The sequence below is a fragment of the Capricornis sumatraensis genome, chromosome 2, assembly GCF_032405125.1.
Source record: "Capricornis sumatraensis isolate serow.1 chromosome 2, serow.2, whole genome shotgun sequence".
In the NCBI taxonomy this organism is placed as follows: Eukaryota; Metazoa; Chordata; class Mammalia; order Artiodactyla; family Bovidae; genus Capricornis; species Capricornis sumatraensis.
This window is the reverse complement of record NC_091070.1, coordinates 74,976,540-75,002,602: the sequence shown is the minus strand read 5'-3', so window position 1 is coordinate 75,002,602 and position 26,063 is coordinate 74,976,540. Positions and strand designations below refer to the sequence as shown.

General features: G+C 36.1%; 2 protein-coding genes and 1 non-coding gene across 3 annotated transcripts; 1 reads left to right on the top strand and 2 right to left on the bottom strand.

The window, feature by feature from the left end:
• Positions 1–847: 847 nt before the first annotated feature.
• Positions 848–1,783, bottom strand: LOC138072935 (olfactory receptor 4F6-like). The gene has a single exon (XM_068964272.1). It carries the CDS (start codon positions 1,781–1,783, stop codon positions 848–850), a length of 936 nt encoding a protein of 311 aa, XP_068820373.1.
• Positions 1,784–15,968: 14,185 nt separating this feature from the next.
• Positions 15,969–16,075, top strand: LOC138074627 (U6 spliceosomal RNA). The gene has a single exon (XR_011144460.1). It is a non-coding gene; the product is annotated as a U6 spliceosomal RNA (small nuclear RNA).
• A 6,123-nt stretch (positions 16,076–22,198) lies between these two features.
• On the bottom strand, positions 22,199–23,134 carry LOC138072963 (olfactory receptor 4F15-like). The gene has a single exon (XM_068964322.1). It carries the CDS (start codon positions 23,132–23,134, stop codon positions 22,199–22,201), a length of 936 nt encoding a protein of 311 aa, XP_068820423.1.
• Between the last annotated feature and the right edge of the window lie 2,929 nt (positions 23,135–26,063).

Below are 26,063 nucleotides of genomic sequence, written 5' to 3'. Positions count from 1 at the left end.
AGCAAAAAAATTGGATAGAGTAGTTGTTGGATAATAATAATACCATCCAGGCTATAGTCATATCAACACATTTTGATGTTTTTAATAATACCATCCAGGCTATAGTCATATCAACACATTTTGATGTTTGAGGAATATTCATTGATGGATTAAGTCACAGTTTCAAAAATTGTGAAATACTGACATATACATAAATTTCCCTGTCCTAAGTCAACTGGAGATGATTTGAGTCCATTTGAAATGAAACAAGCAAGGGAAGCATATTTTCAAACTCATAAAACATACTGTCTATGAGGTTCTCCTTCTGTTTTCCTTCCCAGTATCTGTCAGTCTCTATTACAGCATCTGATCCATTTTCTCTCTACTCCACTTCTCACACGCTGTTTTTGTCCCCAGGTCATAAATACTCCCAGACACATATTTTTGTCTTTCAGAAAGAATGATAATTTTAATTATTCATATCCAGCATTTAAATTTTAGTTAGATATTTCATAATTTTCTGAAAATTTGCATATATTAGTTCTCCATTAATTCATTGAATTAATAAAATTCAGTTGATTAATTGAATATAGGCAGTCTGATGCATAAGGCCATACTTTCAGTAGACACTAGTCTCTAAACATTGCTTTTTCAAAACTGTCCAAATACTTACTGGGGCTTTAATTTGGCTGACATATCTTTATCTACAGAGTTAACTTGATAAATTCAATGTAACAACATAACCAATGGTCTAGTCTAAATATTATAAAATGGTAACTGCAGAAAAAAAAGCCCTAAATTTGCATATTTATTTAACCACTTGTATTTCATGAAGTTGTTTGAAATAAACTGTGCTCCCATGAGTTACTTAAGAGATCTTCCAGCTCAAGAACTGACTACACAGTCTCCTCATAGCCATCTTCATGTCTTTGTTCCTCAATGTGTAAATGGCAGGATTCAGGATGGGTGTAACCAAAAAGTCTAAAATGGCAAGAAACTTATCCACTGTCACTAGAGGAAATGGCCACATGTAAACAAAGATGCAGGGTCCAAAGAACAAAACCACCACAGTGATGTGTGCTGACAGAGTAGAGAGGGCCTTGTGCAAACCATCTGAAGAGCGCTTCCATACAGTGACCAGAATGAAAACATAGGAGATGATCAACAAGAAGAAAGTGCCCATGGATATGAACCCACTGTTGGCAGTGACCATGAATTCCATTCTGTAGGAATCTATGCAGGCAAGTTTGATAAACCAAGGAAGGTCACAGTAAAAACTGTCGATTTCATTAGGACCACAGAAAGGCAAATGGATCACAAAAGTTAACTGGACCACTGAGTGAATGAGGCCAATAGCCCAAGCACCACACAGAAGCAAAAGGCACACCCGAGGGCTCATGATGGTCAGGTAGTGCAGGGGCTTACATATGGCCACATAGCGATCAAAGGCCATGGCAGTGAGCAGCACCATCTCAGATCCACCCAGGGTGTGAAGGACAAATATCTGGGTGACACATGCCTGGAAGGATATGGTTTTGTGCCCAGAGTGCAGGTCAGAGATCATCTTAGGCACTGTTAAGGTAGAAAGACACAAATCAATAAATGAGAGGTTGGCTAAAAGGAAGTACATGGGGGAATGTAGATGAGGGTCAAAGGTCACTGCAAACACAACAAGGAGATTCCCTAGAACAATTGTTACATAAAACACTGTAGAGAAGGCAAGGAGGAAATGCTGCACTGGTCTAGAGGTAGAAAGTCCCAGGAAAACAAATTCAGACACCGAAGAGTCATTTCTTTCATACATTGGCTTTTTCTGATGATACCTAAAATCCAGAAACAAAATAACCAAAGAATTTATCAAATGTCAATATTTAAAGAAACAGATTTAAGCTTTTATCAAATTCAGTTTTATGAAGAAAAAAAATCTTCACTAACAGCCATTAATATGTTATGAAAATATCATGAATTAATTTATTTCTTTAAGTAACACAACTAATGAGTATAACTCATATCTTAATGAGTATCTATTATACCTAAGTCCAGTGTCAAGTTCTGAGGTGAAACAGAAATTCTGACTTTTGAAGTTTTAAAGGTTCGATCTGGATGGGTAGATACAGGTAGATCAACATTAAATAACTTTAAATACAGATACATCTCTGACAGGTAATTTGAAGGAAATATCAGAGGGCTATGATAATGTGACATATCACCATCATGATTAGTTAGGCTCTGTAAAATATGAGTTATCACTGAAAGTAAGTAGAGTAGTCCAGACTTTGGAAATGCCATGTGCAAAGGCCCTGAGACACAGGCCAGGGGGACAGGAATATGAATGACTAAAATCAGCCTGGAGAAATAGGTCAAATAGGATGAAATCTTGGATCCATGATAAGAATTTTGCCTTTTACCCTAAGAGCAGTAGGAAATCTTGGGGGATATTCAGCGGATCATATTTCTGTTTTCAGAGAGTTATAAAAATCTCAATGTAAAGAATGGAAGGAGAGGGCCAGAATAAACAAGTAACCTCAAGAGACTATTGAAGAATCCTATAACACCAGTGTGGACAGGGTGAATTATTCAATCAATGGTGTTGGCCCAACAGGTAAATTTGTAAATACATAGATTATTGCCTCTGATGATAAACTCGAGAGTTTCAAAATGATATTTAAACATCAAAAAGGGTAACAAACCAAAAGAAAAAAAATATTATTTTAACAAACATTTAACATCTAAAATTCATTCTAAGAATATCTAGTTAACAAATGAGGGAGGAAAAATAGTTGGCACTATCCATAATATTCAGTTCTTAGTATACTTAGATATAGGTATATGTACAAAGTTTGCATACATAGCTACATAGATATCTTATATAGATATATAAGCACTATAAAATAACAATTAAAAACACACTGAAAAACAAGTTATAATATATCAGACAGATGACTAATATTTCTATGATGAAATCAGTTCCTTCAGATAAATAAAGATAGAAAGCGTGGTATATGAAATTTACAATGAGAAAAACATAAGACAACTGACACAGAAGAAGTCCTAATAGCTGATAGTCATATGAAAAGTAAAACTGTCACTAGTTATTCAAAGAAATGTAAATAAGATTGCATTGGGTGCTATTCTGAATTAACAAATTTCAAAGGTTTAAAAAATTGATGAAATCATGCATGAGACTATGAGGAAAAAGTCACATTCATACACTGATAAAGATTAAAAAATTCAATTTGTTTAGAAGGTACTTTAGAAACAGATACCTAAACTTCAAAATTTTCACTATTTATGACCAAGTAAAAACATATACACAATACTATATAAAAAATAGATAAGCAGCAATAACTATGCCATAGCAAAGACAACTATATTTAATATCTTGCAATAATTTCTAATGGAAAAGAATCTTCCAAAGAATATATATGTGTATATATATATATATATATATATATATGAATGAATCACTTTGCTGTATACCTAAAATATACAAAATGGTTAATCAACTATACTTCAATAAAAAAGAAAAAATTTTTAGTATATTAAAACTAGATAAACTAACAATTAAGCTACAAGAGGCATCAATGATAAAAAAAATATAAAAAGAAAATTTACAAATAACATAAATGTCTGCAATGGAGCATGCTGCTGCTGCTGCTATGTCACTTCAGTTGTGTCCGACTCTCTGCAACCCCATAGACGGCAGCCCACCAGGCTCCCCCATCCCTGGGATTCTCCAGGCAAGAACACTGGTGTGGGTTGCCATTTCCTTCTCCAATGCATGAAAGTGAAAAGTGAAAAATGAAAGTGAAGTTGCTCAGTCGTGTCCGACTCTTAGAGACCCCATGGACTGCAGCCTACTAGGCTCCTCCGTCCATGGGATTTTCCAGGCAATAGTACTGGAGTGGGGTGCCACTGCCTTCTCCGCAATGGAGTATATTTATAGTTAATTGAATATGAATTAAATATTCATAGTTCTTTCATCTTGGGAGAGTATTATTACTCATATATAGGAATAAAATTCATTGCTATGAAATATATGAATAACAGACATTGAAAAACTGAGAAGTTCACAAGAAAGATATACAGGAAACCCATTTTTAAAACTTGCATGTCTAAGAAGAAAATAGAAATGTATATCTTTAATTCTTATCACTAAATTGTTCCTCTCCAGGCTTATATGCATTTATTAGTTTCAGTCATAAGAGACTGTTCTTTCAGTCAGTTCATATTAGATCAAATATCAATTTTATAGAGTTCAACCTAATATACGTGCCATTTTTTTAGACATAATATTAAACTATTGTATCTTGAAACAAACCAAACTACTGATGCTTGTTCCGCATTTGAATTGAATACCAGGAGTCCCCCACTTGCACTGCCACCACTAAGCTTTCCTCCAGGCCCCACACCACTAATACCCATGCTCTCTTGTCACTCCTCTCTTGGCACTCCACACCACCACGCCTGGGCTCTCCATGGACACAACTCTCACTGCCTCAGTGAGAAAGCAGCATAAGCTGGTTGGAGCCCTTTGAAACTGTTATAGCCAAGAAGAGACATGCAGGCAGCCAGGCCAGTGAGGAAAGACATTGTGAGGGTAATGGTTGTGCAGCGGGTCTTGTAGACAAAGGAAACACTGCAGGGGTGCTGCCAGGAAGCCCTGATACGGGGGCAGTGACTGGAGGATTTTGTAGCCAATATCAGAAAAAAAATAGAATTGGACTGAGCAAGAGAGAATGAATGGGATAATCATCAGAGTTAACTGCAGTGGGGGTGACATTTCAAAGGAGCTATAATCAAATCTCTATCTAAAGGCTTTGATCATGCAATATGTAGATTTGAAAATATACATTATCTGGTATACAAAACAATGTATATTCACTTTGTTTCCATATGTAAAAAAAATATTTTAAGCTGTTTCAAAGACCAATAAAAGGTCAGTTTTTTTTAAGTAGTAATTAAAATTTTTTATTGATAGTAAAAAAATTAGGTGATTATTTTTTCCTGTTTTTCTCTTTAATTATCAATGAATGGATAAAGCAAATGTGATACACACACACAACACACAAACACCAACATAATATTTAAATTAAAAAAACAAAAATTTCCTGCCATTTCCAACAAGCACAAGAGCAACTTGTGATTAAACATGGAGAAAGTGAAATAAGCCAGTCGCAGAAAGCAAAACACTGTCATACATGAGACATCATAGCAATTCAGAAATGGAGTTAAATTTAATGGTGCATGAAAATTCAGGTACTGTTCTCATGAGTAATCATAAGGTTATCATCATGTAGTTGCTGCTGCTGCTAAATTGCTTCAGTCGTGTCTGACTCTGTGTGAACGCATAGACGGCAGCCCACCAAGGCTCCCCTGTCCCTGGGATTCTCCAGGCAAGAACACTGGAGTGGGTTGCCATTTCCTTCTCCAGTGCATGAAAGTGAAAAGTGAAAGTGAAGTCGCTCAGTCGTGTCCTACTCTTAGCGATCCCATGGACTGCAGCCCACCAGGCTCCTCTGTCCATGGGATTTTCCAAGCAAGAGTACTGGAGTGGGTTGCCATTGCCTACTCTGATCACCAGCTAGATGTGAAGTCAAAAGTATTAGAGTAAGATATTTGGGTATGTATATTCATAGTCAAGTATTAATTAATTCCTGCAAAAATTGTTTCATGATGATCAGTACTATGTCTTAAATTGGTAAAATGCTGATGGCAGTTTTTCATACATATTTAAATAACTGGAAACAACTAAACAACCATCCAAATACTGGATTAAAACAAGAGCCTCTAATGGCAAAAACAGAATTCTTTTATGAAACTGTTTGTACTTGAAAAATATTCCAAAACTGCACACCAAATATTACCAACAGTGAATCCTCAAAATAGGATACATGTGGCTTTCATCTCCTAAGTCCTACATTTCTGTATTATTCAAATGTTTCAAAACAACCTGGTACTGGCTTTTGATTTAAAAATGAAATTTATTTTGAAAATACAGAATAAGAGTCCCAGATGTATAACCCTTCAAATTCAGATTGTAGTGATGGTAGTACCACTTAATCAAGCATTAAAAACTGAAATAAAGTTTTACAAGTGTGTCAACAACTGTTTACTCATAGAAAATCACAGTAGCTCCCTAACAGAAAGTGTTGTCCATAAGAAATCCATGGCCAAGAAAAAAATCTTCTCTTTGTGGCAGTCTACTGCTAGGGGCTATAAAATATATCTATCATCTAGCTGATTGATACTAGTAAGGAAAGAGACTCTGATGAAAAGAAAAGAAAAGAGAGGAGACAGAAGAGACAGGGACAGTAGCGGAAAGAAAAAGGAGAGAATAGAAGCAGCAAGAAGGAATAGCGTAACAATTAAAAAGGAAGCAGTCAGAACAGCATACCTTAGGAGTGGTTCCTGAGTCTTTTTTGCCTGCTCACCAATTACAAACTCTCAGTAACTTCTCTCTTCACAATGTCTCAGCAGGGCACATAATGCAACAATCTACAATGCATTTTCCCAGCCTCTGATCTCACGACTTCACCTCACTAATCTCTTGAACTACTAGGACAATTGTTCTTTCATTTTATGAGGGTTACTCATACTTTTGTTCTGCCCTATAGTTTTCCCTACATTTTTCCCTTTTCCGATTACATCTTGTTCTAAAATTTCTGTCAGTGATTCAGCAGTGATACCCCCTAGTCTGCATGAGATATTTTTCCACCCTGCTATCACATCTTACTTGTGAGGTTCTCATGATAACTTTTTCATGACAGTATAATTTACAATTGACTAGTTTCTCTGTCTTCTCTGCAAAGGGTATGAGCTTCTTGAGAGCAGGGACTATATCTTAGTCAGAAATTCTGACCATATGAAATCGTGTGAATTTGGGAGAGAAGACAAGGGGTTGGATGGCTGTGGACATGCATGTGCATATACCTTGAAAACTGATAATAGTTTCTTGGTAAACACACTGGTTTTTTATATTATTCTCATTGAAAACTGATACCAGTGAAATTAAAAAGCAATTTTCATTCTAAAAGTTGCCATGAAAAAAATGACAGGTCAAAGATGATTCACATCAAAACCAATTCCCAAGGTCCTTCCTAGATCTAAGTAAAATATAATCCATGTCCAAAAATTTCCCTGGTAATTAAGATACAGTGCAGGCATATGAAGAGCTTCAAGCCTCGAGAAAACTCGGACTTCCCCTTGGAAATGCTGGCACTTGTATAGTTTCAACAAATGCATGCTGAATTGAAAAAAAGAAATAGAGATGAGAAAGAGTGGAAGGCAAGGTGCAGGGGGCAGGGGGTAGAATTTTTGAAATGTTGTAGCAGAGTTGCTATACTTTGCCCATAGAGGGAAAGCAGCTGGTGATTTTAAAAGGCTATTCACTTAAATTATACTGTCCCCACTTACCTGACCTCACTTGCCCCAAAAGGCCCCAGAAAACAATATTTTCACTATAAATGAACCTCTTAAGAAGTGTTTCCCTCTTTGATCTCTGTGGTTAGTACTCCTTACAACTGCTCCAGCTCTAACAACACTTTTGGGTGGTCCTTTGATAATGCAGTGACCTGAGTCCCTAGGCCGTTTATTATGAGATTTCTACCTTGAATTCCCATGCCATTAAGAGAAGAAAAAATATTAGAAGCTTGATTTTAAAAGTAAATGCGAATAAAAGGAAGCTGTGATTAATAAACTGTGACAGCAATATATATTTAAGGAAACTCAGCATCTTCTAAAATTTTAATACCTACTGATCAATATCATTTAGACCAATACTAGTGAAAAAGGAATGCCTATTAACACACTCATTAGAAAAATTATTTCAAATTCTAATGGAAATATATTCATGCAATATTCCTAGAAACCCTATCCATGCTTTTACCTCATTGATAAAATTACCAATCCCATTTTGGCCATGATAATATCTTAAAAAACAGAAATAAATATGTTGGAAAAGGTCAGAATACTAAAGTCAAAACGAATATTCAAGTGAAATAATATTCTTATCTCAAAGTTTATGAATTCATTCCCTAGCTACGCTGCTTCTTTTTTAGATCAATGCCATGATGTATTAAAAAGAAGTTCACAAGTCTATTAAGCTTTTCACTTTTCTGAGTATAATACCTATATGATCTCATTTATTATGTCTAAACAAATAGTGAGATGGAAATCCCATATTCTTCCTCACCTGATGAGAAATAAGACTGTGACTTCTCAGTTAAGGGGAAAAAATTTGTGTACCTTGGCATTCAGCACTGTGATTGTTTTATTCATTAACTAACTCTGGACACACTTAATATCTATAACTCTATAATACTGCTCAGAAAAGCAATGTGTACACACAGAAGATCAAATATCACCATTCTTATAAAATTTAACATTATTATAAGAGCTACATTTCAACATATTGTACTAAAATTCTTTTCGTTAAACTGCTATTATTCTCATTTTACAAAAACTTAGACTAATTTCTACATAACATTCAGCCTAGAAAGAAATGAACAAAAACTTAGTGTTAGAATTGTAGCATTCTTTTTTACATCAAAAATGCACATTATCCAAGTATGTTTTGAAAAAAAAAGCTAAAAAAAGTTGATAACTAAAACCTTAATTCATAGTGGAAAATAATATTTACTAATTTATCTTTTTAGTGTTACATCTTATGTTATCAAGATAAATTAATATAATGTAAAATCAACCGTTTGAGAGCTACAAACCAATGGCATTTAGGCATTCATTATATTGTGGGATCATCACTTCGACCTAGTTCAAAACTATTTTCATCCATATTGAAATATGTATCTGATACACATTTGAGTCTGAATGGTATTCCTTTGTATGGATTACCATATTTGTCAATCCATTCATCAACAGATGAACATTGAGATGAACACCTTTGCCCATTGTGAATAGTTCTAGATATTCATGTACAAGATTTTAATACTTGTTTTTAATTCTTTGGGGTTAAAGACTAGGAGCAGAATTGATGAGTTTTATGATAATTCTGCTTAATTTTGTGAGGAATTGCAAAGTAGGAAGGATATCACCCCACTGAAATGTATTTGGCATTTTCTCATGATTTCACCAAAGTTCTGGGTTCAGGGGACACACACCACAGGTGATCTGCCATTTTTGACACCTGACTTCAGTGTCTGTACCATCACCATGATTTATGTCTGCTGATGTTGACCTTGATCATTTGACTGAAATGGCAAGTTCCCTCACTGTATATTTACTTTCCGTACTATCCACACTGTATTTTGAGAAAAGTCACTATACTCAGCCTACATTTAAGGAATGGGTAGCTATGCTCCCCTTGATTAGGGTAGCGTGCTACACAATTTATCTCTAATTCTCCTGCATGAGTGATTACTTTGCTACCCCATGCACTAATTTATTCAGTCATTTATATTAGTATGAAATCATGGATATTTATTTTATAATCTAGATTATAATCAAATACTGCTATTGGGAGCATTTTCATTTGGCTCTTAAGCCTCTTTGATGTATAGCTGCATCAAATTTTGTGAGTTTATGTATATTTGAGCATTCCCTTATTCTCTGGGACTAAAAGATGCTCCCAGATTATCTTGTATCTTAATTTCCTATTCCAACAATAGCCCTATTTCCAAAGATCCCTGATTCTGCTTATAGATAATGAAATTAGAAATAAACATGTGCTCATTGTTTCTAGAGTGCCATTGTATTTAGGCCCTCACAGAAGACCCAGCAAATGCCTAAGACAATATATTCGAAATTACAGTTATCATAAAGAATTTCATTACACTAAAATCTCCTGTGCTTCACATATTCATTCATTCCCATGAATTCATGATCCTCTGACAAACACCTAACTTTTCACTGTCTCCAGTGTGTCAAGACAGAAGACCCTCTTATGTCTGATCACCAGCCGAGTTGACTAGTGGTGGATTGACATCACTGACACTATCTACATAGTTAATGTCAAGTGTAATAATCCCACTCTTCTGCTTCATTCTTTTCATGCCTGCTTTCCAAACCCTGCCATTCATTCCCAAAGTGTGAAAAGAACACTAAAAATGTGCAGTTGAATAATTGTCTCTAATTTCTCTTTATTTCTCTAAAACAACCATTTACATTGAATGAAATATATTTAAGCATAATATTATTTTAAATTAATTGAATTTAAAATATTCTTCCATACGCCATATCTCAAAGGAAAAACTCCACCATACGTGTGTGTGTGTATATATATATATATATATATGAGTGCACATGTGCACATGTAAGTATGTAACTGCATAGAAAATAAACTGAAACCATAACCACCAATATCTGAATAATTGTATTCTTCTGATGAAAAAAATGTAACAGCCATGGGCAGACAGACACATGTTATCATATTTCCTTCTCAGATCACTAAAGTGTTGGATTCTTGTCCGTAAGACTAAATCATATAATATTGTATACATGCAAATAAAAGGTAAGCTTCCCTTACAATATTCTGAAGAATATTGATAATATTGCCTTTGGGTACGTGTACGCTCAGTTGTGCCCAACTCTTTGTGACCCCATGGTTTCTCTCTGGTAAGAAGATACACTCTACACTACACTTCGTAAACTTCTTAATTTATCCCTTGGTTCTCTTTCTCTGTCATATTTAAGACCATCTTTTAATGCCATAATTCCATGCACATTAATTAGAATGGTTTGGAATTTTTGCATAGCTTTCAGGTACATTTTGAAACTTCGGACTCCCCATAGCATCAAAATGAGTAACTGCTACAGGGTCTTACAGCTACAGAAGTGCCCTCTTTGAGGTAATATTCAGGTAGTCACAGATCCACAATCATCAGGGTCTACAGTTTTCTTTGAGTTAAGGAAAACTGTGTTTTGGACACAGATATGTAACTGTAATTAATAGAAATTTCCAAATATTGGGAAAAGTGACAGTTATTAATTTAGCTCTGATAAGAATATGATAGAGATTATGGAGAGAAATCTCTCAAAGCCTACAATAATTAATAGTTACCCTGGAAATGGAATTATACTCTTGGAACTGAACAGGAGAGAAAGAATGACAACACAGATGAAGGCCTGGCATCAGAAAATATTGGGATTACATTTTAGTCATGCTATTTCTCACTCTGAAACTCCAATGGATTGCACTGACAGCCAGGCTCAGAATAGTAAGAATATTTAACTTATTTTATTTGGTTATTGTGAAGATTATTTTAGACAATTTGGATGAAAATTTCTGTCATATGAGAGGCATTCAGAGACTGACAGGCAGATACAAAGAAACAGGGAGGTTTAGTTTTCCCATGGCCCTAAAATTAGCAGTTCAAAGAATAAAATGAAATTATTTTTTCAATTCTTATTTTTAATTTTCCTAACTTTTGATTATTTTGTGAATTCTGCTCTAACTCATTTGATTTTACAACTATCAGTTCAGTTGAGTCTCTCAGTTGTGTCCAACTCTGTGATCCCATGAATGGCAGCATGCCAGGCCTCCCTGTCCATCATCAACACTGGGGTTCACTCAGATTCATGTCCATCGAGTCAGTTATGCCATCCAGCCATCTCATCCTCTGTCTTCCCCTTTTCCTCCTGCCCCCAATCCCTCCCAGCATCAGGGTCTTTTACAATGAGTCAACTCTTCACATGAGGTGGCCAAAGTATTGGGATTTCAGCCTCAGTCAGCATCAGTCCTTCCAATGAACACCCAGGACTGATCTCCTGTAGGATGGACTGGTTGGATCTCCTTGCAGTCCAAGGGACTCTCAAGAGTCTTCTCCAACACCACAGTTCAAAAGCATCAATTCTTTGGCGCTCAGCCTTCTTCACAGTCCAACTCTCACATCAGTACATGACTACTGGAAAAACCATAGCCTTGACTAGACGGACTTTAGTCGGCAAAGTAATGTCTCTGCTTTTGAATATGCTATCTAGGTTGGTCATAACTTTCCTTCCAAGGAGTAAGCATCTTTTAATTTCATGGCTGCAGTCACCATCTGCAGTGATTTTGGAGCCCAAAATAATAAAGTTTAACACTGTTTCCACTGTTTCCCCACCTATTTCCCATGAAGTGATGGGACCAGATGCCATGATCTTCATTTTCTGAATGTTGAGCTTTAAGCCAACTTTTTCATTCTCCTCTTTTACTTTCATCAACAGGCTTTTTAGTTCCTCCTCACTTTTTGCCATAAGGGTGTTATCATCTGCATATCTAAGGTTATTGATATTTCTCCTGGCAATCTTGATTCCAGCTTGTGTTTCTTCCAGTTTCTCATAATGTACTCTGCATATAAGTTAAATAAGCAGGGTGACAATATACAGCCTTGACCTACCCCTTTTCCTAGTTGGAACCAGTCTGTTGTTTCATGTCCAGTTCTAACTGTTGCTTCATGACCTGCATACAGGTTTCTCCAGAGGCAGGTCAGGTGGTCTGGTATTCCCATCTCTTTCAGAATTTTCAACAGTTTATTGTGATACACACAGTCAAAGGCTTTGGCATAGTCAACAAAGCAGAAATAGATGTTTTTTCTGGAACTCTTTTGCTTTTTCCATGATCCAGCGGATGTTGGCAATTTGACCTCTGGTTCCTCTGCCTTTTCTAAAACCAGATTGAAAATCTGGAAGTTCATGGTTCACGTATTGCTGAAGCCTGGCTTGGAGAATTTTGAGCATTACTTTACTAGCATGTGGGATGAGTGCAATTGTGTGGTAGTCTGAGCATTCTTTGGCATTGCCTTTCTTTGGGATTGGAATGAAAACTGACCTTTTCCAGTCCTGTGGCGACTGCTGAGTTTTCCAAATTTGCTGGCATATTGAGTGCAGCACTTTCAAAGCATCATCTTTCAGGATTTGAAATAGGTCAACTGGAATTCCATCACCCCCACTAGCTTTGTTCATAGTGATGCTTTCTAAGGCCCACTTGACTTCACATTCTGGCTCTAGATGAGTGATCACACCATCGTGATGATCCAGGAAGTGAAGATCTTTTTTGTACAGTTCTTCTATGTATTCTTGCCACCTCTTCTTAAGATCTTCTGCTTCTGTTAGGTCCATACCATTTCTGTCCTTTATTGAGCCCATCTTTGCATGAAATATTCCCTTGGTATCTCTAATTTTCTTGAAGAGATCTCTAGTCTTTCCCATTCTGTTCTTTTCCTCTATTTCTTTGCATTGATCACTGAAGAAGGCTTTCTTATCTCTCCTTGCTATTCTTTGGAACTCTGCATTCAGATGCTTATATCTTTCCTTTTCTCCTTTCGTTTTCACTTCTCTTCTTTTCACAGCTATTCGTAAGGCCTCCCCAGACAGCCATTTTGCTTTTTTGCATTTCTTTTCCATGGAGATGGTCTTGATCCCTGTCTCCTGTACAATGTCACAAACCTCATTCCATAGTTCATCAGGCACTCTATCTATCAGATCTAGGCCCTTAATTCTATTTCTCACTTCCACTGTATAATCATAGGGGATTTGATTTAGGTCATACCTGAATGGTCTAGCGGTTTTCCCTACTTTCTTCAATTTAAATCTGAATTTGTTAATAAGGAATTCATGATCTGAGCCACAGTCAGCTCCTGGTCTTGTTTTTGTTGACTGTATAGAGCTTCTCCATTTTTGTCTGCAAAGAATATAATCAATCTGATTTTGGTGTTGACCATCTGGTGATGTCCATGTGTAGAGTCTTCTTTTGTGTTTTTGGAAGAGGGTGTTTGCTATGACCAGTGTATTTTCCTGGCAAAACTCTGTTAGTCTTTGCCCCTGCTTCATTCTGCATTCCAAGGCCAAATTTGCCTGTTACTCCAGGTGTTTCTTGACTTCCTACTTTTGCATTCCAGTGCCCTATAATGGGTGAATTTAACTCAGATGACCATTATATCTACTACTGCGGGCAGGAATCCCTCAGAAGAAATGGAGTAGCTATCATGGTCAACAAAAGAGTCTGAAATGCAGTACTTGGATGCAATCTCAAAAATGACAATAATCTCTGTTCATCTCCAAGGCAAAACATTCAATATCATGGTAATCCAAGTCTGTAATTATTTTAACAGTAATATTAATATAGTTTTGTATAGCAGCAATATTTTGCCATTTCTAATTTTTCTAAAATAGCATCGACAGACTATTAAGTTAATATTAGGTGAAAAGTCAGGCATACGCTTTTATTCTGTGATATAACATACACCACCTACAATCTATTTCTTTTTCACTGAAGTGCGCAAAAGTGATTATAGTTCTCAGTAAGAAAATATTCAATAAATTTCTGTTTACCATACTGGAAAATTAAAAGCCCCTCCTACATCTATAGCTTTCTAATTCTATTTTTATTTTTATCCTTGGTATCTGATAACTCTGTGGACTTAAACAAAAACAGTATCATCAATAGCTTCAGTTACAGACAACAGGGAGGGTAAACCCAGACTAAACCTCAGGCCCACAGCATTGAATTGATCATAATTCTTGATTCATAGTATATTTAACATCTTTTTCAATGGTCATTTTGAATTTTTATGCTTGTTTATTCAATGATAAAACTGTACCTATAAAAACATGACTAATATATGACCTAAACAGTTAATAATATCATACAGCTAATAATGTGTGCATACACTTCCTGATCCTTAGCCTCCTACAGTTGGAGTTACTTATATCATTTTTAATAGATAGTTATATATAGAAGTTCCTACAGAATACAGCATTTTTATATTGCTGTTTACAAAAATTATGCTAACCTCTTTTTTCTTCATTATGGTGTCTCAAAAAGATATATATCTGTCATTTTATATAGTTGTACTTTATATGCTATGATTCTGAATAATATTCCATTTTCCTGTTTATATGCATAATTATAAATATCTCCATATGTACAGTTGTAAGAATTTATCTCGAGCATACACATAAGACTGAAATTGCTGGACCATAGGATGTGTGAGTATTGAGCTTTATAAGAAAAGCACAATTTTTTTTCCAAAGTGATTATGTAAGGATATGCTTCCATCACCAATAAATAAGAAATTTGCTTGATTCAGAAAAAATATTTTTATGTCTTTTCTTCAGATAAAATTAGAATAAAGTGAATAAATGGAAGAAATAACCAATTTGTGGTGTCTGAATTTATTTTTCCCCAGCTGTGTGACTCATGACAACTCTAGGCCTTCTTCCTAGTGATATTTTCTTCACTTTATTTAATCACCATTTTGGGCAGCATCTTCTTTGTTTTCCTAATTACTGCTGACCTTCATCTCCACTCCTCAATGTACTTCCTGTTAGCCAATCTTTTTTTCATTGATTATGTCTTTCAACAGTAACTACTCCTAAACTGATCTCAAACTTTCTCAGAGCAAACAGGACCGTCTCCTTTAAGGCATGCATGCGTCAGATTGCTTTTGTTCCTCTTTTCTTTTGTGGGAGGGTGAGATGGTGCTGCTTGTGTCCATGGCCTATGACCATTATGCGGCCATCTACAAGCCACTCCATTACTCTAGCATCACGAACACACAAATGTGCATTCAGCTAGTGACGACACCATGGATCATGGGCTTTGGGCATTCAATAAGCCAACTACCTATAATTATACAATTGCCTTTCTGTGGACCCAGAGAATTGGATAGTTTTTCCTGTGATATTTGGTGATCAAGCTAGCTTGCATGGACACTGATATTTTCAAAATGTTGATAAATGGGGGTACTTGGGGGTACCCCAAGTGGGGTACTTGGTCACCATCTGCTTCATTCTTTGCTGATCTTTTACTTTTATATTCTGCTTACTGTCTGCCATCAGTCAATGGACAGGGCATCCAAGGCTCTCTCCACTTGCACTACCCACATCACAGTGGTCATGTTATTCTTTGGGCCTGCATCTTAATCTATCTGTTTCCACTCAGCACCATGTGGGTGGGCAAGTTCCTTGCTATATTTTATGTGATCATCACACCACTACTAAATCCAGTCATTTATACTTTCAGAAATAAAGAGATTGGAAATGCCATTAAGGTGCTCGCTTCGGCAGCACATATACTAAAATTGGAACAATACAGAGAAGATTAGCATGGCCCCTGCACAAGGATGACACACAAATTCGTGAAGCGTTCCATATTTTTACACCATGACCAAGTGGGCTTTATCCCAGGGATGCAAGGATTCTTCAATATCCGCAAATCAATCAATGTAATTCACCACATTAACAAATTGAAAAATAAAAGCCATATGATTATCTCAATAGATGCAGAGAAGGCCTTTGACAAAATTCAACACCCATTTATGATAAAAACTCTCCAGAAAGCAGGAATAGAAGGAACATACCTCAACATAATAAAAGCTATATATGACAAACCCACAGCAAACATTATCCTCAATGGTGAAAAATTGAAAGCATTTCCCCTAAAGTCAGGAACAAGACAAGAGTGCCCACTTTCTCCGCTACTATTCAACATAGTTTTGGAAGTTTTGGCCACAGCAATCAGAGCAGAAAAAGAAATAAAAGGAATCCAAATTGGAAAAGAAGAGGTGAAACTCTCACTGTTTGCAGACGACATGATCCTCTACATAGAAAACCCTAAAGACTCCACCAGAAAATTACTAGAGCTAATCAATGAATATAGTAAAGTTGCAGGATATAAAATCAACACACAGAAATCCCTTGCATTCCTATACACTAATAATGAGAAAGTAGAAAAAGAAATTAAGGAAACAATTCCATTCACCATTGCAATGAAAAGAATAAAATACTTAGGAATATATCTACCTAAAGAAACTAAAGACCTATACATAGAAAACTATAAAACACTGATGAAAGAAATCAAAGAGGACACTAATAGATGGAGAAATATACCATGTTCATGGATCGGAAGAATCAATATAGTGAAAATGAGTATACTACCCAAAGCAATTTACAAATTCAATGCAATCCCTATCAAGCTACCAGCCATATTTTTCACAGAAGTAGAACAAATAATTTCAAGATTTGTATGGAAATACAAAAAACCTCAAATAGCCAAAGCAATCTTGAGAAAGAAGAATGGAACTGGGGGAATCAACTTGCCTGACTTCAGGCTCTACTACAAAGCCACAGTCATCAAGACAGTATGGTACTGGCACAAAGACAGACATATAGATCAATGAAACAAAATAGAAAGCCTAGAGATAAATCCACACACATATGGACACCTTATCTTTGACAAAGGAGGCAAGAATATACAATGGAGTAAAGACAATCTCTTTAACAAGTGGTGCTGGGAAAACTGGTCAACCACTTGTAAAAGAATGAAACTAGATCACTTTCTAACACCGCACACAAAAATACACTCAAAATGGATTAAAGATCTAAATGTAAGACCAGAAAAACTATAAAACTCCTAGAGGAGAATATAGGCAAAACACTCTCTGACATAAATCACAGCAGGATCCTCTATGATCCACCTACCAGAATTCTGGAAATAAAAGCAAAAATAAACAAATGGGATCTAATTAAAATTAAAAGCTTATGCACAAAAAAGGATAATATAAGCAAAGTGAAAAGACAGCCCTCGGAATGGGAGAAAATAATAGCAAATGAAGCAACTGACAAACAACTAATCTCACAAATATACAAGCAACTCCTGCAGCTCAATTCCAGAAAAATAAATGACCCAATCAAAAAATGGGCCAAAGAACTAAATATACATTTCTCCAAAGAAGACATACGGATGGCTAACAAACACATGAAAAGATGCTCAACATCACCCATTATTAGAGAAATGCAAATCAAAACCACAATGAGGTACCACTTCACACCGGTCAGAATGGCTGCGATCCAAAAATCTGCAAGCAATAAATGCTGGAGAGGGTGTGGAAAAAAGGGAACCCTCTTACACTGTTGGTGGGAATGCAAACTAGTACAGCCACTATGGAGAACAGTGTGGAGATTCCTTAAAAAATTGCAAATAGAACTACCTTATGACCCAGCAATCCCACTGCTGGGCATACACACCGAGGAAACCAGAATTGACAGAGACACATGTACCCCAATGTTCACCACAGCACTGTTTATAATAGCCAGGACATGGAAGCAACCTAGATGTCCATCAGCAGATGAATGGATAAGAAAGCCGTGGTACATATACACAATGGAGTATTACTCAGCCGTTAAAAAGAATACATTTGAATCAGTTCTGATGAGATGGATGAAACTGGAGCCGATTATACAGAGTGAAGTAAGCCAGAAAGAAAAACACCAATACAGTATACTAACACATATATATGGAATTTAGAAAGATGGCAATGACGACCTTGTATGCAAGACAGCAAAAAAGACACAGATGTGTATAACGGACTTTTGGACTCAGAGGGAGAGGGAGAGGGTGGGATGATTTGGGAGAATGGCATTGTAACATGTATACTATCATGTAAGAATCGAATCGCCAGTCTATGTCCGATGCAGGATACAGCATTTTTGGGGCTGGTGCACGGTGATGACCCAGAGAGATATTATGGGGAGGGAGGTGGGAGGGGGTTCATGTTTGGGAACGCATGTACACCCGTGGTGGATTCATGTCAATGTATGGCAAAACGAATACAGTATTGTAAAGTAAAATAAAGTAAAAAAAAAAAAAAGAAAAAGAAATGCCATTAAGAGAGTATGATGAGAGACTGTGGATTTCTGTTGGTATTTCATCATCTCAAATTATCAGAAAGTCTTCTGTGAGTTCCTTAAATTAGCCACACCTATTCTGTTACTTAAGACAGGGAAGAGTTTCCCAATTCACATATGGAAATCATGTGTATCTCTTGATGAAAGTTTTGTGTCAATTCTTTAGTATTCCAGAATTGTCAAAATGAGTTTTTGTTTGGGAAATTTGGCCAGTCTTTATAAGTATTATTTTTATTGTTCTCAATAATGACTTTAAATTAATAAGAATTTTAACATTAATTATTACTCTTCTTTTGTTACTTCAACACTGACACCATATCTGAAAATTTTCTATCATTCTATGCATTTCTTTTGGAAGAGCATTTCACATAGAACTTCTCTAAAGTTTAATAAGTTAGTGCATTATATTGCTATATTTATCTATAAAAATGATAAATTATTCTATTAATTAGTTAACATTCTATTACCTTCTGTAGTCATATCTATAAAAGTAATCATTAAGTATTCCTAATCATATTCAGAAAGAAAGTTGAATCATAATCATAATCTGGAGAGAGATTTGTTCCCTCAATATCATGTTTTAGTCATTTGTGATAATGTAAATTCTTTAAAAGATACATATTAAACACAAAGATGTCTATATTAACAACCTTTGGAGAATTTGCTTTTCCCTTCTAATTCATAAATGGGTTAGGCAGTTCATCATACAGGTAGGTCAAAAAGTAACTTTGGAATCAGCAATCTTTTAATTCCCTGAAGTATTCAAATAGCTTTTAAGAACTATATTATGTTCAAAGTTTGCAAATTATTCATTACTACATTAAACAAAACAAAACTTTTCTTCAGAAATCTTCCTCAAAATGTTATACAAGTTTACATCCATTTATATGAAATCCATGGATCTAGATATACTACCAATTCCATATTACTTTCTAAACATGACATGGTCCTGTGTAGTTTGTCAAATTTCCAATAGAGAATCTCAGGGATAAATCTTAAATAAAATAACTGCTATTTTCATATGTGTATGTATATATGCACATATATTCTGATATTCTTATTCTTTTATATATTTGTACTCACTTTGGATAATATCTATTGATTTGTCTTGAATCAACTGATGTTTTTCTTCTGCTGTGTCCAGTCTATTTTTAAGCCTTCTTAAATTCATAATATTATACATTTTTTTTCATTTCTAAAATCAATTGGTTCTTTCTTAGATATTCTGTTTCTGTATAATTTTTTTTTCAGTTTTTCAGCTCCTTAATGCCTCTCTCTTTAACTATATCAATTATTTTATGCTCTTTTCTGATTTCACAAATTGAGCCATATTTGGTCTGCTTCTCTTTACTCACTTCCTTCTAATTATCAATCACATTTTCCCACTTCTTGCATATTCCATAGTTACTTTTTTCTATTTTACACATTGTATATAAAAGATCATATACCTCTGATGTAATAAATTCCTTCAGAAATAATCTACTCTTTCCTCTATGAGGTATAAAATGTTAAGGCATGATCCCTTCAATCTGATCAAGTACTGACCTTATTCAAATCTGCATTGTAGTTTTTAGAAGACTTGGTACACTTCAGGTTTGATCTTGTGCCATGGATATAACCCTTCCAGGTTTGGCTTATGATTCTAATAGATCTTTAGCTCCTCAGCCTGACAGATTCAGGTAATTCAGTATTGCCTTTCAGAACTTTTGAGCTTAGAACTTCAGTCTTCTCCACTCTCCTGCTACTTTCAAATACTATTGGCAAATTCCTCAGAGTTCTGGCTTTATATTGTACTTCCTAATTTAATGTAGCTAACAAGAATCCACTAAAAGTATGAATCAAAGCAATGAAATAATTGTGAACAGGAAAAATATAAAATTACAAACTGATTGCATAATCCTGAAAGAACTGTGGATCACAAATACTCAGGACATAGTGTCCTTTCACAGCTTCACAGTGAACTGGCTCAGTCTTCTAGTTGTCAAAGCCAGCTATAAATTAAATAAGTTTTATAATTTACACAGACCATACACACTAACACATATTTGAAACCCATGTTTTGAGACACGGTAGAGTTAGATAAGATGAGTTACTATAGAAAATAGTCAGCGACAATTTGGAAAGAATAGTTGTTGTATATTAATAATAACATCTAGGCCATGATCATATCAACACATTCTGATGTTTGAGGAATATTCATTGATGAATTAAGTCACAGTTTCAGAAACTGTGAAATATCAACACATACATAAATTTCCCTGTCCTAAGTCAATTGGAGAATGATTTGAGTCCACTGGAATTGAGACAAACAAAGTGTATTTCAGACTCATAAAATATACTGTTTATGAGGCTATCCTTTTTGTTTTCCTTCCTACTGTCAATCTCTATTATAGTATCTGTTCTGTTTTCCTTCTACTCCACTTCTCACAGTCTGTTTTTATTTCCAGGCCAAAAATACTCCCTCATACATATTTTTGTCTTTCAGAAAGATAAATGTAGTTATTCATATCTAGCACTTTAAAGAGAGTTAGATATTTCATAGTTTTCTGAAAAGTTTGCATATATTAGTTCTATGTTAATTAATTCATTGAATTAATAAAATTCAGTTGATTAATTGAATACAAGCAGTCTGATGCATAAGGCCATACTTTCAATAGACACTAAGTCTATAATCACTGCTTTTCCAAAACTGTCCAAATATTTCCTGGGACTTCAATTTGGCTGACAAACAAATCATTATCTAGAGATTTAACAAGATAATTGAACGTAACCTCATAACCAATGGTCTAGTCTAAATATTATAAAATGGTCAGTTCAGTTAAGTTCAGTCGCTCTGTCATGGCTGACTCCGTGACCACATGGACGGCAGCATGCCAGGCTTCCCTGTCCATCACTAGCTCCCAGAGAATGCTCAAACTCATGCCCATAGAGTTAGTGTTGCCTTCCAACCATCTCATCCTCTGTCATCCCCTTCTCCTCCTGTCTTCAATCTTTTCCAGCATCAGGGTCTTTTTCAGTTAGTCAGTTCTTCACATCAAGTGGCCAAAGTATTGTAACTTCAGCTTCAGCATCAATCCTTCCAATGAATATTCAGGAGACCGATTTACTTTAGTACTGGCTGGTTTGATCTCCTTGGAGTCCAAGGGACTCTCAAGGGTCTTCTCCAACACCACAGTTCAAAAGCATTGTATCTTCGGCATTCAGCTTTCTTTATGGTCTAATACATGACTTATCCATACATGACTACTGGAACAACCATAGCTTTGACTAGATGGACCGCTGTCGGCAAAGTGGCTCTGATTTTATATGTTGTCTTGGTTGGACATTGGTTTTCTTCCAAGGTGCACATGTCTTTCATGGCTGCAGTCACCGTCCACAGTAATTTTGGGGCCCAAGAAAATAAAGATTGTCACTGTTTGCGTTGTTTCATCTTTTCACCATGAAGTGATGGGACCAGATGTCATGATCATAGTCTTTTGAATGCTGAGTTTTAATCCAGCTTAAGTTCAGAAAAAAAGAGCCCCAAATTTTATGTTTATTTAACCATTTGTATTACATGAAGTTGTCTAAAGTAACTTGTGCACCCATGAGTTACTTAAGAGATCTTCAAACTCAAAAGCTGACAACTCAGTCTCTTCATAGCCATCTTCATGTCTTTGTTCCTCAGTGTGTAAATGGCAGGATTCAGGATGGGTGTAACCAGAAAGTCTAAAATGGCAAGAAACTTATCCACTGGCACCGTGGGAAATGGCCACATGTAAACAAAGATGCAGGGTCCAAAGAACAAAACCACCACAGTGATGTGTGCTGACAGAGTAGAGAGGGCCTTGCCCAAACCATCTGAAGAGCATTTCCATACAGTGATCAGAATGAAAACATAGGACATAATCAGTAAGAAGAAAGTGCCCATGGATATGAACCCACTGTTGGCAGTGACCATGAATTCCATTCTGTAGGAATCTGTGCAGGCAAGTTTGATAAACCAAGGAAGGTCACAGTAAAAGCTGTCAATTTCATTAGGACCACAGAAAGGCAAATGGATCACAAAAGCCAACTGGACCACTGAGTGAATGAGGCCAATAGCCCAAGCACCACACAGAAGCAAAAGGCACACCCGAGGGCTCATGATGGTCAGATAGTGCAGGGGCTTACATATGGCCACATAGCGGTCTAAGGCCATGGCAGTGAGCAGCACCATCTCAGATCCACCCAGGGTGTGAAGGATAAATATCTGGGTGACACACCCCTGGAAGGATATGGTTTTGTGCCCAGAGTACAGGTCAGAGATCATCTTAGGCACTGTTAAAGTAGAAAGACGCAAATCAATAAATGAGAGGTTGGCTAAAAGGAAGTACATGGGGGAATGCAGATGAGGGTCAAAGGTCACTGCAAACACAACAAGGAGATTCCCTAGAACAACTGTTACATAAAACACTGTAGAGAAGGCAAGGAGGAAATGCTGCACTGGTCTAGAGGTAGAAAGACCCAGGAAAACAAATTCAGACACCGAAGAGTCATTTCTTTCATACATTGGCTTTTTCTGATGATGCCTAAAATCCAGAAACAAAATAACCAAAGAATTTATCAAATGTCAATATTTAAAGAAACAGATTTAAGCTTTTATCAAATTCAGTTTTATGAAGAAAAAAAATCTTCACTAACAGCCATTAATATGTTATGAAAATATCATGGATTTATTTTTTCAAGTAACACAACTAATGAGTGTAACTGATGTCCTAATGAGTATCCACTATATTCTAAGTCCAATGTCAAGTTCTGAGGTGAAACAGTAATTCTGACTTTTGAAACTTTACAGGCTAGATCTAGATGGGTAGATACAGGTAGATATTGGTATTAAGTAACTTTAATTATAGGTACATCTCTGACAATTAATTTGAAGGAAATATCAGAGGGCTATGATAACAAAATGACACATCACCATCATGCTTATTCAGGCTCTGCAAAATAGGAGTCACCGCTTTGGAAAGGCCGTATGCAAAGACCCTGAGACACAAAAGCAAGAATGTGAATGACTGAGATCAGGCTGGAGAAATAGGCCAAACAGGATGAAATCTTGGATCCATGATAAGAATTTTGCTTTTTACCCAAGAGCAGTAGAAAATCTGGGGGAATATTCAGCTCCAGCTTTATCATAGTTCTGCTTTCAGACAGTTATAAAAGCCTTAATGTAAAGAATGGAAGGAGAGGGCCAGAATAAACTTAGAGTGACCTCAAGAGACTATTGAGAATCAAATCACATCAATGTGGAGAGGGTGAATTAGTCAGTCAATGCTGTTGGTATGACAGATAAACTTGTAAATACATAGATTATTGCCTCTCATCATAAACTCAAGAAAGTTTCAAAAGGATATTTAAACATCTAAACGGGCAACAAACCAAAAGAGAGAAAAACAATATTTAAGCAAATGTTTAAGATAGAAAATTCATTCAAAGAATATCTCTAATTAACAAATGAGGAAGGAAATACATATTCACAATATTCAGTTCTTATATACTTAGATACAGATATATATCTAGTTTTGTATAAATATCTACATGTAGATGGAGATTCCCTGGTGGCTCAGATGGTAAAGAGTCTGCCTGCAAATCGGGAGACCCAAGTTCCATCCCTGAGTCAGGAAGATCCCCTGGAGAATGAAATGGCAACAGACTCCAATATTCTTGCCTGGAAAATCCCACGGACGGAGGAACCTGGTGGCTACAGTCCACAGGGTTGCAAAGAGTCAGACACAACTATGAGACTTCACTTTCACTTTCTACATAGAGATCTCTTATATTGAAATATAAGCACAATAAAATAAAAACTGAAAGCACACTGAAAAATACGTTATAAAATATCAGACAGATGACTAATATTTCTATTATGAAATTAGTTCCTCCAGATAGATAAAGAAGTGTGGTATACCAATTTTAAAATGAGAAAAAAATATAAGACTACTGACACAGAAGATGTCCTAACAGCTGATAGTCCTAAAAAAGTAAAATTCTCACTAATAATCAAAGAAATGTTACTAAGATTGCGTTGAGTGCTATTCTGTACTAACTAATTTCAAAAGTTTAAACATTGATGAAATCATGGATGAGGCTATGAAGAAAAAGTTATATTCATACACTGATAAAGAGAAAATAAATTCAATCTGTTTCAGTTCAGTCACTCAGTCGTGTCCGACTCTGCGACCCCATGAATCACAGCACGCCAGGCCTCCCTGTCCATCACCAACTCCTGGAGTTCACTCAGATTCACGTCCATCGAGTCAGTGATGCCATCCAGCCATCTCATCCTCTGTCGTCCCCTTTTTCTGCCCCCAATCCCTCCCAGCATTAAAGTCTTTTCCAATGAGTCAACTCTTTGCATGAGGTGGCTTAGAAGATACTTTAGAGATAGATAACTAAACTTCAAAATTTTCCCTACTTATGACTAAGAATCTCAAGTCAAGTAAAAACATATACATGCTACTATATATAAAATAGACAAATAGCAAGGAACTATTCTATAGAAAAGCCAACTATACTTAATATCTTTTAATAATTTCTAATGGAAAAGAATCTGAAAAAGAATATATATAAAAAGAGAGCATTACATATATATATACATGAATTAACCACTTTGCTTCCCTGGTGGCTCAAACAGTAAAGCGTCTGCCTGCAACGTGGGAGACCCAGGTTCAATCCCTGGGTCGGGGAGATCCCCTGGAGAAGGAAACGGCAACCCACTCCAGTACTCTTGCCTGGAAAATTCCATGGACCTAGGATTCTGGTGGACTACAGTCCATGGGGTCGCAAAGAGTCAGACACAACTGAGTGACTTCACTTTCACTTTAACCACTTTGCTGTATACCTAAAACACAAAAAACTATCAACTATGCTTCAGTAAAAAAAAGAAAATTTGTTTAGGATATTGGAACTAGATAAGTTCACAGTTAAGTTACAAGGGGCATTAATGAAAAATATTTCCTAAAGAAAAATTAGAAATAACATTAAGGTCTGCAGTGGAGAATCAGTTCAGTTCAGTTCAGTCACTCAGTCATGTCCAACTCTTTGTGACCCCATGAACTGCAGCACATCAGGCCTCCCTGTCCATCACCAACTACTGGAGCCTACCCAAATTCATGTCCATTGAGTTGGTGATGCCACCCAACTATCTCATCCTCTGCAGTCCCCTTCTCCTCCTGCCCTCAATCTTTCTCAGCATCAGGGTCTTTTCAAATGAGTCAGCTCTTCGCATCAGGTGGCCAAAGTATTGGAGTTTCAGCTTCAACATCAGTCCTTCCAATGAATAGTCAGGACTGATCTCCTTTAGGATGGACTGGTTGGATCTCTTTGCAGTCCAAGGGACTCTCAAGAGTCTTCTCCACACCGCAGTTCAAAAGCATCACTTTTTCGGTGCTCAGCTTTCTTTATAGTCCAGCTCTCACATGACTACTGGAAAAACCATAGCC